Here is a 16736-nt window from a genome sequence, read left to right as displayed (position 1 = left end):
ATTTGGTGTTTTTATTTCCAATAATTTATACTTCTACTCTTCTACTCCACTACATCTGGGATCCAAATATTGTACATTTACTCCACTACATTTATTTGATAACTTTAGTTACTAGTTAACGGTACTTTGTAGATTTGTATTATTATTACAAAACATACAGTAACCACTAAGCTCACAATGCGTCTCAATGAAGGTTTGAATATAACTTGTGAAATGGGACACTCTGCATAATGAGTACTTTTGCTTTTGGTAAATTTTGATACCTTTACTTTTGTACTTTCACTCAAGTACATTTTGAATTCTGGACTTTCATATCTACATTGCAGTATTGATACTTTTACATAAGAAAAAAAAAGTGAATTATTTTTCCACCAGTGCAAGTATGAGGAAAATGTTATTTATTTATTTTGTTTTCTTTTTTTGTACAGAAATCGATCACTTTTGCTTTAAACAGACTTTTAGTCACTCACTAATGATGATTGGTTTATCTGCAAATATATGCAGGCCTGCCGTCTGTCTCATTGATCAGCTGATAAGATCACTCTGAACAACAATTACACTTCAGCACACAGCAATAAAAGGAATGGACCTTGATCACGACGACAATTCAGAACTGACTTTCCTCATTATTTGCCTGATAAGCTTTTTGTTCCCTCCACTGGACCACTGACCATCGCTCCATGGTGTGTACTCATGATAGGACAATGGCGCTGAGAGTTTGAGAGACCAGATTATTGGACAACTGTTTTTCCAGACTGATGTTGAACACAGTGATGATGTCGACATCATCAAGGTCAGAGTTCAGGAAAGGAGGGCCTCCCGGACTGCAAACAGTCACTCCCACAACTCTTGAAGAGAGATATACACTGTGTTTTAACCTCAGAAGAGACTATAGCAAGGAGAAGCAATATGTCTTCCCTCAGCAGGCAGTCTTCAGTCACCTCTATAGCTGAAGGTCAGTCACGTTATTTTTCCTTTTCTTTCCTTCACTCGTGTTTTTATGTGCGGTACACTCATTTTGTTTATTCTGTCCATCAGGTAGGAAGGAGCCTTCCTCCGTCTCTTCCAGTGAAGTCAGGTTGGTGCTGCTGGGCAAGACGACGACCGGGAAAAGCTCCGCCGCCAACTCCATCCTTGGTCGCAGGGCCTTCAAGTCAAAGTCCAGCGGTTTCTCTGTCAACCAACAGTGCCGTAGAGCGTGCAGCGATTTCCATGGCAGACACATCTGTCTCATGGACACGCCGTCCTCGGTGGACAGACAGCAGACCTCCAGGGAGGTGCAGAGGGAGCTGAGGAGGTGCGTCACTCTCCTCTTTCCGGGCGTGCACGCCTTCCTCCTGGTGCTCCAGATTGGGAGGTTCACCCAGGAGGAGAGGGACGCGGTGAGGCTTATTCAACAGGCACTGGGACCCCGGGCTCTGGAGTACTCCGTGGTGGTGTTCACCCCTGGAGACGGCCCGGACGAGGGGACGTCTGCGAGGGATTGCCCTGTGCAGCGCTGTGAGGGCCTGTCTGAGTTGGTGGACAAGTGTGGAGGGAGGTACTGCACCTTCAGCAACCACACCTCAAAGACCAATAAGGACCAGGTGGCAGTGCTCCTCCACCTGGTGGACAGCATATCGGAGGCCAACGGAGGAAGACTCTACACCTGCAAAACGCTCCGAGAGCTGTGCGACGACGAGGCAGAAGAGGCCCAAGTGGCACAGCAGGAAAGGAGGCTGCAAAGGGCGAAAGAAGAGCTTCAGAAGGGGGAAGGGGAAATGAAGGAGGCAATGAGAGAGTGGTACCAAAGAGAACTGGAGAAGATTCAGCAGCAGAGCACCAGGCAGATGGAGGATCTGAAGAGAAAGCAACAGATGGAACGTGAGATGGAGAGACAACTGTGCAGAGAGAGGGAGGAGGCAGCCGGAAGAGAGAGGATGGAAGACGATGACAAGATGGAAAAGGAGCGTCAGATCCGGGATATGGCGAGAGTCACGGAGATAAGGAAGGAGGAGGAGACAAAGAGGGAGGCATTGCAAGAGCGACTTGAAGGAGTCATCAAAACACTCCAAGAGCAGCGAGACATGGAGGGGAGCATGAGGAGAGAGGTGGGGAATATCATCCAGAGACACAGAGTAGAAAATGAAAAGAAAGAGAGACAATGGCAAGTTCAGCAGCTCGAGAGGGAGCAGACCATCAGGCAGGGAGAGGAGACGAAGAGAGAAGCTCTGCAAAATGAACTGGATCGACTCACCCAGCTCATCGAGGAGCAGAGCAGCAGGGAGGAGAAGAGTGCGAGGCAAAGGCAGGAGCTGATCAGGAGCGAAAGTGAGAAGAGCCAAAGGGAGAAGGAGAGGGCGCTGGAAAACCAGAAAGAGGAGATGAAGAAAAGGGAGAGCCTTCAGCAGCACTTCAGGCTCGTCACCATGAAGGCGGAGGCCCTCCAGCGTCAGCTGAGGACGTCCACGCTGAAGGTGGAGGAACACAAAGCAAAGGAAGCGACGTTGAAGAGAGAGCTGAAGGAGAGCAGAATGCAGAGGGAGAGATGGGTGTGTGAAATGTGCGCGCTGAGGGAAGAGCGCAACGGAGGCCGTTCAGAGCACTTTGACGAGGTCATCCTAAAGTGGCCCGTGGTGGAAGGTAGCAGCGTAGAAGCATTTGTCAGACCTGTCTCCGGGTATCCCAGGGAGATGGGACTGGTTGTGCTGAATGCAGCTCTGGCGACCATTGGTGCTCCCTGCTGTATACAGTGACTAATTAAATGACACCTTACTGACATTCGGTATTTTTTGCACTGTATAATGTGTGTCAGGACTCAAGATAAACACAGTAATACAAATGAAGAAGTAGCCAGCACACAAAGAATGTCCTTTTCACATGAGTGTTGCGGGCCTTCTGCAGATATCTATTTTACGTAAGACAAACACAATAGCCTACAACTGAAAACTCAATTTGTGTGACACGTCTAGTCGTCTACCCTCAAACTAAAAATACACAATCTTGTTTATATAGTGACTTGATGTGCTGATATTTGGAGATTATTTTTACATTTTGATTATTATTATTTTTAATGGAAATAATTGCAATGTGCCCTAAATAAGCCAATGAATGCGCAGTAAAAGTTCTAAAAATAAATAATGTAATATATGGGATAATCTGACTAATGTATGTTCCTCTGCCCCTCACCCAAACGTTACTGTCCTAATAAAGACGATCAAGTGTTATTAAAGAGCATTCCAGTGTTTTTCCACTGATACTGTGAGTCTGTGACCTCAGCTCTGCCCTAAAGCCAAATGCGGCCTTTATCCACAGCTGTAGCCATTTGATCTGAAGAACGGGGCCCACTGTGGTTGATTATGAAAATCAGAGTGGATTGGCATTGGAGTTAAAAGATCAGACTGGCTGATATTCCCAGAGGCTAGCAGGTAGTGCAGAACAGCGAGTGTAATAAAGAGAATCTAAACGCAAAGGATTAGTTTTACTGTGGGAATAATCCCTTCATTTTGAGTAATGTAAGGAATCAAGGATATAGGAATAATCATTTTCAAGGTAGACCAGCTACACATGTTTTTGTCATGTCTTGGAGTGAATACACCAAAATACAAGTACTCTCTCATATCTGTGTTCTGTTTTAAAAGCACTCACATTTTGTAGGCTACTTGAGTAAAGTTATCAATACTGCAATATAGAAATACTCTGTTGACTGTTACAAGTAAAAGTCCGGAATTCAAAATTTACAAAAAAAAGTACCCAAAGTAGAAAGTACTATTTATGCAGAATACCTCATTTCAAGTTTTCAAATGTATACAAATATTTTGAAAATAGCCAATCTACATCGGCTACTTTCAAATGGCCAAAATGTATAGGGCTGAATTGGTTAATGTACGTTTTGTAATATAATCAAAATCTACAAAGTAACTGGTAACTAAAGCTGTCAAATAAATGTAGTGGAGTAAAAGTAGCTCTGATTCATACCCTTCCTGATACGATTCTGCGAATTTCTGCCCTCCAGTAAGGCTATGGGGCAAATGGGGTTAAATCTCAAATCGAAATCAGACCAGCCTGTCCTCTTTAGTGGAAATCTCACGAACGTTTGACCTACTCACCAATACAAACACGGGTTGTGTCAATAGAAAGCCTATTTTCCTTAGTGGAAGCACTCTGAGCCCCCCACCACACGTATAAACGGTACTTTTTGGCCAGAAAGGGATTTCTTTCCACCGGAGGAAAAATATTCTCTATGAGGCAGTTCTCTGGGCAATATCAGTAGAGGGCGCAGCGGAGTAACTAATTTTTTTTTTTTTTTCCGGTGGAAACAAAATCCCCTTTTGGCCAAAAAGTACAGTTTATACGTGTGGTGGGGGGCTCAGAGTGCGTCCACTAAGGAAAGTAGGCTTTCTATTGACACAACCCGTGTTTGTATTGGTGAGTAGGTCAAACGTTTGTGAGATTTCCACTAAAGAGGAGAGGCTGGTCTGATTTCGATTTGAGATTTAACCCCGTTTGCCCCATAGCCTTACTGGAGGGCAGAAATTTGCAGAATCGTATCAGGAAGGGTATGAATCAGAGCTAGAGTAAAAGTACAATATTGGATCTGAGATGTAGTGGAGTAGAAGTAAAAGTGTTGGATATTGGAAATACTCAAGTAAAGTACAAATACCTCAAAACTGTAATACTTAAGTAAACATACTACCGGTAGTTATTTTCGAACCACTGCTATCTGCTTTGTCTGCAAGCCTTGGATATTCACGGTGGCCATGCCCATGCAGGCAGCACTATCTGTCTCTTCCTGGAGACAGCTAATATATACTGTATTCCAGGTGACCTACATTTGGATTGATGCTACATTTGAAAATAGTCATGGCCGAAAGAATAAGGTCTCGAATACAAAATGAGTTTTCTTCGACGGGTGGCTGGCATCTCCCTTAGAGATAGGGTGAGAAGTTCAGTCACGCGAGAGAGACTCAGAGTAGAGTCACTGCTTCTTCGCCTGGAAAGGAGCCAGCTTAGGTGGTTCGGGCATCTGGTTAGGATGCCTCTCGGGCGTCTCCCTAGGGAGGTCCTCGAGGCACGTCCCACTGGGAGGAGACCCCGGGGCAGACCAAGGCGCTGTTGGAGGAAACACATCGACTCACTGGCCTTGGAACGTCTCGGGATGGATGGATGGGTGGATTTGAAAATAGTCAATCTTGTGTTCTGGAATAATCTGGGGGTCCCCGGCACAAAATATTGATCAATTTGGTTGTCCTTGACATGAAAACGTTTGATACCACTGGTGAAAACACTACACAATCAAAGGGCTGTGCTTGTTCCAGGCATACCGTGTGCCTGGAGTGTCCTCCGCCTTCCACGGAGGTCGAGCGACGGGACCAGTAAGAGTGGGCATATGGAAAATGGTCTCAACTCTTTCTGTGCCTTATTTAAACAGTTTTTTCCACCTACCTTTGAAAAATCACAGAATACTTTGCGTTGCTCCATTCCGCACACGGAATCATGGTCGATATAAGTGTCAATCCGTTTATAATATTGGCTGTGATTGAGGGCCTACTCTAGTCAGCGCGCAGTTGTCCCATTGGAATAAATTATAGTGGTGTTTTTGACCGATTCCCCATGTGATCAACGTGTTTCGAAGGCTCACAAGAATCATCGAAACCATGGATGTGTCAGGTTAGCGCACAGCGCCCTCCAGTGGAAAACACGTATAGGGCACAGAATTAAGTAATGTGAAGTATACATGATTAGAACATGATTGAACATTTGACAATTAAGGTCTAATATTTCTACAATTGCTACGAAACCTGTACATCATTTGGAGCATAAAGAAGTTGAAAAGGGGCCTGGGTGGCTGGCGTAGCCGTCAGGCTGGTAAGCCTGACAGCATGTCATGGGTTCGACTCCCGATCCCGACGACCTTTGCTGCGTGTCACCCCCCATCTCTCTCCCCATTTCCTGTCAGCCAGCTTTCAATCTATCAATACTTATCAGTCCAATGCAATCGAGCCAGCAGGCTCGCCTGAGCCGACTAGCTTTGATTAGGAAACGCGGAGGTGTCCGACATTGGTTGTCTGACTATTACTAACCCATAACCCTAACTCTAACCCTAACCCTAACCTCAGTTTTAACCGGCCCGTAAGTCCCCTAACCTCATATCAGTCTTAACCAATGTAAGTCAGTTTCACAATGTTTTAGCTTCAGTGGCAGTAATTTAATTTCCGTGCAGTAGCCTTCGCTCCAGGGGAGCCTACTGGCTCAATTGTATTCGAATGATAAGTAACCTACTGGTGATTGTCGGTTGATAACATTCAAAGCGGGTGGAAATAGGCCCCCCCAAAATAAAATAAATAAATAAAAAGCACCGTTCGACACGGCAACTCGCGTGATTTTGTGGTGTCTCTCATGGCTCAAGTTTGCTAGAGCTGACTCTGCCCCGTATGAGTTGCAACCCGAATAGTACAGAATAGTACATTATTACCCCCCCAAGGCAATGCCAACACCGAGCAATATTCCCCACAACGGAGCACAGCCAGGCAGTGCTGTCCTCCTGGAATAGAGGCACAGAAGGGGAGTTGCCCCTCACTGGTGAAATTTCCGGGAGATAAAGCGGGGGTCGCGTTAGGGAGAGGACCAATGGGCCAAAGTCCAATATACAGTAGCTGCTGACTGCTGTGCATAGAGCCTATTTGATTCACATTGAAAATTGCATAGCCTACTTACCAACCACACTGAAACATGGGGTGTCAGCAAGTGGGGCAGTCATCTGTACCACGGCTGGTGTACTGCAATCCTTAAAAAAGCACAGCAAACGGATTAGGTGTTATACCTTATGCATGCTGATTGACAATGAACTTGAATCTTTGAATAATGTGAAAGAAAGAAAGCACATGTCTAACTATATTGTTTAATTAACACATATACTGTAACAACTTGTATGATGTTTGAAGCACTCACACGACAATTGCTACTACTACTAATAATAATAGATTGCATTTTTATAGCACTTGCACAGAGTGCATACTCAAAGCACTTACAATGGTCCATTCATTCATACATTGGCAGGTGAAGCGGCCAACAGTCAACGCCTCACTTCCCACATTCATACTCACACCAATGGTGGCAACTTGCAAGCGAGCATGCAGGGCACCGGCCGACTCATTGGGCCAATTTGGAGGCAATGTGGTGTTCAGTTAGCCTAGCCCCAGCCCTGAATCGCGAGGGTCAGGCTAGGGTCAGGCTAGGGTTCAGTGTCTTGCCCATGGACACCTCCTCCACAGGAGGAGCCGGGATTCAAACCGCAGACCACGGCCACACCCACAGACTATCTCCCGAGCTACAGCCTACCTCCTGTACAATATTAACAGTGAATTTAGAGCAAGGCTAAAGGCCTATTCAAGTATTCATGTCATTGTCCAGTTTTCGGTGAAGAGGTGACCACCAAAAACTGCAACATGACGTCACGCCGCAGTGGTCAATGGTCACTGCTCACACAACACATCTCTCTGTTTTACTAACCACCGTTTCGGTTGTCACCTCTTCACCAAAAACTGGACCATGAATATAGCCTTAAGCCTATGGAACAGCTTTAGGGACAACAGTGATTATTTTTGCAATTGTGGAAAACACAAAACACTAATAGGTTAGAATTACTACATTAGTGTAGTGTAGATACATTGTACATTGTCTTAAGTCGCAACAGCAGCAACAGTGTTGCTGACATACTAATTCTAGTCAGCTAGAAAGCAAATATGAAGCATTTCCTTGACATGGTTGATACTTCAGGCGCTGCATAGCTAATAAAAATGGAGATTGTCATGTACAGTATACTGTATTATTTACACAGAATAATACTGTCCAGATTTTGCTGTACAGCACAGATTTACAGAGCACTCTTCATTTAATGCTGTGTAAAAAAAGACACCAGAAAAACACCTTTTTGTCTAATAAAAAGTATCATTCACAGTCGATTCAAAGGTGCAGTAAATTATATTATTTTGTTTGTTAAATAGCTCTATATTATATTCTGATCATTGCTATAGTGTGTTTGTTCAGTAACAGGTCATGGTGGTGTCTCCTTGACTCTCCAGGTCAGGATAATATTAATTATATGATATACTACATTTAATAAATACCCTTTATATAGCGGTTTTCTTTTTTTTTCTTTCTTCACAGAATCAAAGGTGTTCACCAGGATCCTGGGTAGCTGGATTCTAGGCTTAAAATAATTTATATAAATTGTTGTTTTTGGGGGGAAAATGAATTTTCAGTGGGTCTACTGTATGCTCTATAATATTGAAGCCGATACATTTGCACTCTCAGAGCTGGAGAGATAGGGAGACCCCTGCTATAAAAAACAAACACTAGCTGTTATTATCAAATTCAGAATATAGAGCCTTAACCTGTTTGTCATGGTTTGAGGACTTTGTAATTATTTTTGGGACTTTTTGGTTACTCTCTGGTGGCCATTTTGGACATTCTTTTGCCTTTCATGTTTGTATTGTTTTCACTGCCTCCTTGTTACCCTCCACACACCCTTGTTAACCACCTCAAATGACATTTCTAATTGTAAGACCAGTGGCATCAATGCTGAGGCAAAACCCTCCTGCTGTACCCATTTCACAGTGGAACACCTGGCATGTATCAAAAAAAAATGTACAGATATCTGCAGTGATGGTGAGCTTTAAAATAGAAAAAGTAAGGGATGTCCGCACACTGAATTGTAGCTCCCAGGATTTTATTTTATTTGTAACAACGTTTCGACCACTGTGGGTCTTCGTCAGGTACCTGACGAAACGTTGTTATAAATAAATAATTTTCCTGGGAGTGGGAGCTACAATTCAGTGTGCGGACATCCCTTCCTTTTTCATTGTAAGTTTTTTTGACCAGCACCTGTAGAATTTCTGGAGATGTGCGTGCTTCCTGTCGTATCCGTGCTTTAAAATAGGACAATACAATTGCCAAAACTGTCCAGAGATGATAAATCCTATAACCATCTGCTACTCCAAGCAGGCTGAAACAGATCAACAGTGATCAGCAACGTCTGGCAAAAAAAAAACACAATTATAAAAAAGAAAATACTGACATTCTAGAATGTTATAATTATAGTATCAACATCTCCGATATAATTAATAATGGCATGAATGTGTTTCATTTCATGCTTGACTTGCACAAGTCCACATGATTTGCTGGGATTAAAAGATTACCATGCATGCCTAAATGCATGATGGTGTGGTATTATCCTTTGATTCCCACTGTGACCTGGCTCCCTATCACCGTTGAGTATACCTGATCGGTGGGAGCTCCAAGGGTGTCGCTGAGAAGGACTGCACGGAGGACCACTGGTGGAAGCCAGCTACATTCTGCATCATGTGGCGACTTGTTGAGGAGTCGTTGCCAGCCAACTTTAGCGACGAGAAGTCAAAGGGGAACTGAGGAAAGTACACATGAACGTACGCATGCACGCTGCACTCTCTCCCTTCTTGGCAGTTACATATCATGTGCTTGACGCACATAGTAGCACTCATGCTGAGGGCTTATAAACAGTGAAATTCAGCCCCGTTCCTTGAGGGAGCTACAGATCCACACGGTGGCATGCCGCATGGACACCATATGTCGCCTCCTCGCCGGGCACTTATACAGCCTCCAGTATACATTCCCATAGCAGCAGTGGCCATTGTGACGTCAGCGAAGCTAGAGGGCCTGTTTGTACTTGAAGGACAGACATCCTGCTGTCATCTGTGACCCCTGTGCTGTGATGATGGCAGTGGCTGAAACTTGCCTTCAGGGAATCACTGGGGAAGGTGACAGGGACAGCATGAGACGAGAGGCCAGGGTTATAGCATTGCCACATATATTTGATTGCATGCAGCCTAGCATCTGCTTGACTTCATCTGTATTGAATCTCTTGAACATTGTTACCTAATAATACTGGGTCAAAATGAGCCTTAAAAAAACTCCCTTCTCTCTTTTTCCAATCAGGAAAACAATATTTTGCCTCAATTGCCTGTCAAAGTGGCATGTTTTGTGTAGTTAGTCTTTACGTTTTTTATTATTATAATTATTACCTATGCTGCTGCATTGTCTGATGGAAGTCGAACAAAAATAAGTTTTACTGTGTACCTGTACACAAGATATCACAATAAAGCACAACCTTGAACCTTCATCCAACTCAATGAAAGGCTGTCACTTTATAAATGCTCTTCTGTTTCAATAGTATACTCCTTTTTGCTTCAATTGATAGCCTACTATATATGGCATGAAGAGAGCCAAAAATAAAATAAATCTGTACTGTTGGCTATACAGTATATACTGGAGATATATTTTTCCAAACTAGCTTTATTCAGTACACATAGACGGAATGTAGGTCTATCTAATTGCACATTCCATTCTATTATGATGACCTATATTCCCCATCTTACACAAAGACATACAGTACACAGAGATAGAAACAGGAAAAAGACTCTTTGGATTATGTATTTTCTTTTGTGATGGGTTTCTTCTCTTGATTCAAACATATTTATGTACTTCGGTGAAACACTCTCACAAATTCCATTTGCATGAAAGCACTTCAGTAAGAGAATATACATGTGAGCTGTTGGCCTGGTGCTGCCAAAAATATGAATCTTATTACGTGAAAGCTTGGGACATTGAAGATGTGAGACTCTTGCTCACAGTTGCTAAAACAAGCATTATTTACTTAATACATACATACATAAACATGTTTGGCCCAATACAAGGCCATTCATCGCCAGAATGTAAAGTGTCTGAGTGGACAGACGATAGTGTATCCTCTGGGTAAGGTAGGCAAGACATTCAGGCACTTAGGATATCTTGCAATAGTTCTTGCAGTGCAGTTTTTTCGCCCCAGTAGTCAATAGTCACACAATCCATTTCAAGTGAAGGCTGGCATAAACTAAAGATAATAAATTTTAAATGTCAAACTGCATAGGGCTATCCTTGTCTAATCTAAGGCTCTTTTCAACAAAGAAACTGGCATGGCTGTCTGCTAAGGCCTTATCCAATCTATTCACTGACCTTGCTATAGCTCCTCAAAAAAATTGAATATTGTGCAAAAGATCATTTTCTTCTGTAATATAGTTCAAAAAGTGAACTGACAGTGAAAACTTCACACTGAAGTCAACACAGCCATCTATCAGGATATTTTAGAGCACTTTGTGCTTTAGTATGTTGACAAGCTTTGTGGAGATGTTGACTTTCCTTTCCAGTTGGATTTGGCTCCTGCCCACAGAGGCAAAACTACTAGTAATAGATGTACTGGCCATGGGTTTACTGTGCTTAACTGATCAGGCACCTGACCTATATATTGTATTGTCAAGAGGAAGGTGTGAGACATTAAGACTCAACAATACCAGTAAGACGCCCTGAGGGCTAGAAGCGACCTTGCCCGTGACGGCAGACTGCTGGGCGAGTGCTGGCGCTTTGGTATGGGGGGTCAGATCAACATATGGAATGAATTCTGTACTGGCCATATATGGCGTGTGTCTTGAGTGTACAGGGTTTGATGAGGTCAGATCAATATCAAATCATATGGACTGTCAGAACAGGAAGGACGGGTGGGGAAGGATCAACATTATGGAAGCATCAGAATCAGAATCACTTCATTTGTCATTTTCCCCATGTACTTGCATACATAAAGATAATAAAATCCCGTTTCTCCACAGTTACTTGCAGTGGAACATAAAACATAGAACCTATTTAATAAACATACAAGCTATATATGGAGATTTAAGGGTTTGAGGTCAGATGTAGAGTTGCTGGCAGGCTCCATATGCAGATATGGAGATCTAAGGGTCTCCATGATCATGTCACAAGATGTCACAAAGCATGACCTATATAGAGGCATGAATCGCATGATGCCACGAGGCGTGACCATATATGGAGACGTGATGTGACAGGCTTGACCATATATGGAGGCGTGGGTGACTAACTAACTAACGGGAGATGCAGGTTTTCATAGTAAATGCGACCGACGGTCGCAACAAATGAATTTACGGCTGTTATCAAAGCAAACCTGGGCTTCCATAACACCTCAACACACTGATGAAATGTTCAAAAGTAGCCCAGACCAAGTATTGACTGCATACATTAATACACTTTTCAGATGGTCGACATTTCTTTATTTTGTTTGTAATTTGTAATATTCTAATATTATGAACTGTATGGCATAATGATCGAGATTAAAACAAAAAAAGTTTTAAATACTTCACTTTATGCAAAATAAATCGAGAATATATATAAAGTTTCATTTTTTGAATTATATTACTGATGAAAATGAACTTTTGCACAATATTCAGTTATTTTAAGGAGCTGTATAGGTTCCTTAATAAATAATAATAATAACAATAATCCTTTGTAAATAATAATAATAAAAGATATCTACTGTATATTTAAATATAATAATTGCTATAGACTCTTGTATTTCAGTTAAAACAAAAAAAATCAGGTAATTGGGATACGCATTTTATCCATTCAGGAGAGAACTGTACAAACACTTGAAATGGGAAGAGATTAAAAAAGAAAAAATGTTTTAACTGAAACTCTATCAAATTGAAGGATGTTCTTGTGGGGCTTCTCCTGATTGGATTATTGGATACAACTGGTATCAGCTGGGACCTGTGGCCTATATCTGTGTGTTTCCTAAAAGAGCTTAGAGAGCTAACTCCTTTTATTTCTGTCGATTAATCCGAATACAGCAGGGTACAAGCTTTAGTCTGACACTGTGCATAACAGAACACAGAATGAGAATCATGGACAAACTCGGTTAAAAGCCTAGCTATTCTTTCATCTGTGATGCGTTTTTTCCTCGTTTCAATTAGCCATGTATGATGTATAAAAGGTCCCTGCACTGCACACTGCTGCGTTTTTCGAAAAAACGCGTCCAGTCTAGCAATTTACTCCGTAAAATAACTCAACTCTCAGAATCCAATTGGATGCAATGCAATCACAATTTACGAACAAAATATGACCTGATTTGACGTGGATTGTCAATCAACTTGAACTATCTATATACCCTCCTCATCATCACCAACCTCTTTCTTTCCCCAGATGGTTGTGAGAGACTAGAGAGCCTCGGAGCAGTTCTTTGGCAGCAGTGGACCAGCTGCTGGTGCAGCACGTGGTCTCCAGACTCCAGTGAACAGCTGTTCGCTCAGAAGAGCATCACAGATTAGTTTAACCACAGGACGACACAACACGCACAGCGACGCGAGATCTGCATGCATGGCCGCCCGGGCGACACATTATTGGCCACCGATTTTACGCACGACTGGGAGCTTGCCTCTTTTTTTGTTTTGTTGATAATAATGAATGGAATGCTTAAGTTTACGCCTCTAGTTTTGAGATGATGGCCGTACAAAAGAGCGGGCAATGAATAATAACACGACCATCTCTGCAGGGAGTGGAATCGAGGAGCACTCGGCGACACGCGCTCTCATAGGGTCCATCCTCAGCCTGCTCATTGTCTGGACGCTACTCGGCAACCTGACGGTGTGCGTGGCCGTATTCAGGTACAGGCACCTGCGGCACAAGGTGACCAACATCTTCATCGTGTCCCTCGCCCTGTCGGACCTGCTCGTCGCCGTGCTGGTGATGCCGTGGCGGGCCGTGACGGAGGTCGCCGGCTTCTGGCCGTTCGGCGCGTTCTGCAACACCTGGGTGGCGTGCGACATCATGTGCTCCACGGCGTCCATCCTGAACCTGTGCATGATCAGCGTGGACCGCTACTGGGCCATCTCGAGCCCCTTCAGCTACGAGAGGAGCATGAACCGGAGGGTGGCCGCGATCATGATCGCCGTGACGTGGACGGTGTCCGTGGTCATCTCCTTTGTCCCCGTGCAGCTCAACTGGCACCGGCGGGCGGACATCATACGAGACCTGACGGGTCATCACAATAATAACCTGACACTCGATGATGATGATGATGGCGACCTGATGCTGCTCGTGAACTGTGATACGAGACTGAGTCGAACGTACGCCATCTCCTCCTCCCTGGTCAGCTTCTACATTCCCGTGGCGATCATGATCGTCACGTACACGCGGATCTACGGGATAGCCCAGCTGCAGATTCGGAGGATCTCGTCCCTGGAGCGCGCCGCGGAACACGCACAGAACTGCCGCTCGGGCTCGGACGCATCGGCACGCTCCCCCGATGACCTGCTGTCCCCACCACCACAACTCAATGCAAATAATCATCATCACCACCACCATCATCATCCTCGACATCGCTCTCATTCTCACCCACACTCCTACCCCCACCCCACCCCGCAGTCCCACCGCGCTCTGAAAGTCTCCATCAGGAAAGAGACAAAAGTTTTAAAGACCCTGAGCATCATCATGGGTGTGTTCGTGTTCTGCTGGTTCCCTTTCTTCGTGCTCAACTGCGCCCTGCCGTTCTGTCCCGGCGAGGAGTCGCCCGACGACGCGCAACGCGCCGCCGGACCCCACTGCGTCAGCGAGACGACCTTCGACATTTTCATGTGGTTCGGCTGGAGCAACTCCTCGCTCAACCCCATCATTTACGCGTTCAACGCGGACTTCCGCGACGCGTTCCTGCGCCTGCTGGGCTGCCGTAGGGGGGGCAAAGGGGCGCGCTGGGTGAGCGGCGCGGCTGCGGAGGGGGGGACCGCGGTGGCAAGCAACGATAAACATCACAACGGCTCACTGCACAGTACGGATCCCAGTGGCGTGGCTTGCTGTGTCAACACCAGAGGGAGCAGGGGCAGCAGTGGAACCATCACAGTCTCTTTGTTTTATAACAACAGCAGAGATCAGGTGATGATGGACACAGTGGACAAAGCTAACGGGACTGGCACAGACAAGCAGACAGAGTTACCCGTATCATGAACAAACGGAACAAATCAAGGATGTAACCTCATTATTGAGGGGGGAAAAGCACAAGAGATTCAGCAGGCAGGGCCTGCATGGATGGAACGGATATATAAAAAACTGAAATAACAAAACACTGCATGCTAGGGCCTTAATTACTTTTATTTCGAGCTCTATGGATTACTTTTTAACTCTCTTCATTCCGAAATCCATTCCAAAAGCATTATTATAATAGAGATGATAACATCATTTAGGATTAGTCAGGTTTTTCGGGGGAATGGGATTATATAACTGCACTGGCCGCCCTTTCTTTTTGAGCGCCTCATCTTTTGAACGCTCTATATAGGCCCTCATTTCTCCCTGCACCTCCTGGGAAGAAAAAAAATAAAACATTAATAATTTGTGTAGGAGTTCATGTGGAAGATGCCCCGGCCTGATTTTGTGCATGCCAGTGTGAGAAACAACAGTTCTTCTTTCCAGTATGCTTACCCTAGCCAACAAAAATGGTGGTGTCGTGGACTAGTGCTGTCTGGTCAGAGTGGTAATGAGGTTGATGCATTACTGGGGTCGAAGAATAGTTCAAGGCATGCAGTTTCACAAATCCCATATTTTGCCTGTGCTGTGAGTGTTCCGTGTCCCTGTGCCTCAAATCTATGACTGAAACAAACCACAGCAGGTGAAAAGGAGGGAGGGAGACGAGGATTTCTTTCCCCCTGCTATTTCCGTCACCACATCTGGTCACAGAGTCATCAATAATAATAATGCATTTTTGTTTACCGAGATGATAAATATGTAAGACTATAATCCTAATGGATGTGGGCCTTAATGGACCTATAGTGGTGTAAGTCTTCCCTACAGCGTAATACTACATTTGTTCCATTTTACACAGTTTTATCACTTGGTCATGAAAAGTACTACACTGTATACAAAATATATCATATCATATCATATAATTGTTAAATGATGAAATGAGATCAATCGGTCAAAATGAATCGTCCGAGTAAAGATGCGACAGGGCTGTGCGTGTTTTGTGTCCTGTGGGTCTAAAATGAAAATGTAGATCGATGTGAACAAGTTTGTCATTTGCATACAATTACACATTTTTACTAATACAATCAGCAGTATATCCAATGTCATCTCCAAGTGATAAAACGCATCAATGTGTCCATTAATTATTGAGGTCTGTGAAGCACATTGTACGTAATGTACTGTACTGTAACTGTGCTTACCAAAGGAGAAGTACATGTGGTTTGGAGTCGACAGCCTTATGGCGTTCATTGTGTAATGGGCTTTTAACCTACATACCACCCACATGTGCTGGGGGCCTATCCCACTGTATGTAAAAATAGTCACAATGCCAAAGAGGATTAATAAAACAAATGTCAAATGAATAAAATAAAATAAACATATGGTCCTATAGTAACTTACATTACATGTGAGTTAATTTACTCACCACATTTGGTTACCCATTTAAATTAAGAAATTATTTGCTTACTTGACAGCTTTCCTAGATATATAGAACTGGAATCAAACGTATAATATTTGTCTTTGAGATACAGTGGAGTGTCAAGTACAGAATTACTTAAAAATGTACAGTATTCAAGTGAATTACTACATTGCGGTGTCCACCACTGTATCACAATTAGAATATCCCCAAATCCCAGACAACATATCTATATATTTAACCACTTTAATCCTATTGTATTCTTGAGCTATTCAAAAGTAGCACTCTACCAGCTTGTAGATCGGCTCGAAACATTTGGAAAAAATCTTGAAGAATTGTGAAACGTTGGGAATAAATTAGAACATGTGTAACAACACAAATAGTCTCTCACAGGGTCAATATTCTTTTAAGAAGGGGGTTGTGGCCATGTACATTGAAATTTGGGGGTCCTTCACATGAAAATGTTTGAGAA

The 16736-nt window shown here is 43.7% G+C and overlaps 1 protein-coding gene across 1 annotated transcript; it reads left to right on the top strand.

Annotated features, from left to right (window-relative positions):
• Positions 1-13425: 13425 nt before the first annotated feature.
• LOC310858361 (D(1C) dopamine receptor-like) lies at positions 13426-14838 on the top strand (the record flags this gene model as incomplete). Its single annotated transcript, XM_083764470.1, has 2 exons — positions 13426-14130; positions 14263-14838. The coding sequence occupies exons 1-2, from the start codon at positions 13585-13587 to the stop codon at positions 14836-14838; spliced, it is 1122 nt and encodes a 373-aa protein (XP_083620596.1). The 5' UTR covers positions 13426-13584.
• Positions 14839-16736: the final 1898 nt, after the last annotated feature.

Source organism: Protomyctophum parallelum (genome assembly GCF_964188405.1).
Source record: "Protomyctophum parallelum genome assembly, chromosome: 5".
NCBI lineage: Eukaryota > Metazoa > Chordata > Actinopteri > Myctophiformes > Myctophidae > Protomyctophum > Protomyctophum parallelum.
Note: the sequence above shows the minus strand (reverse complement) of the source record. Positions and strands in the feature narration are given on the sequence as shown.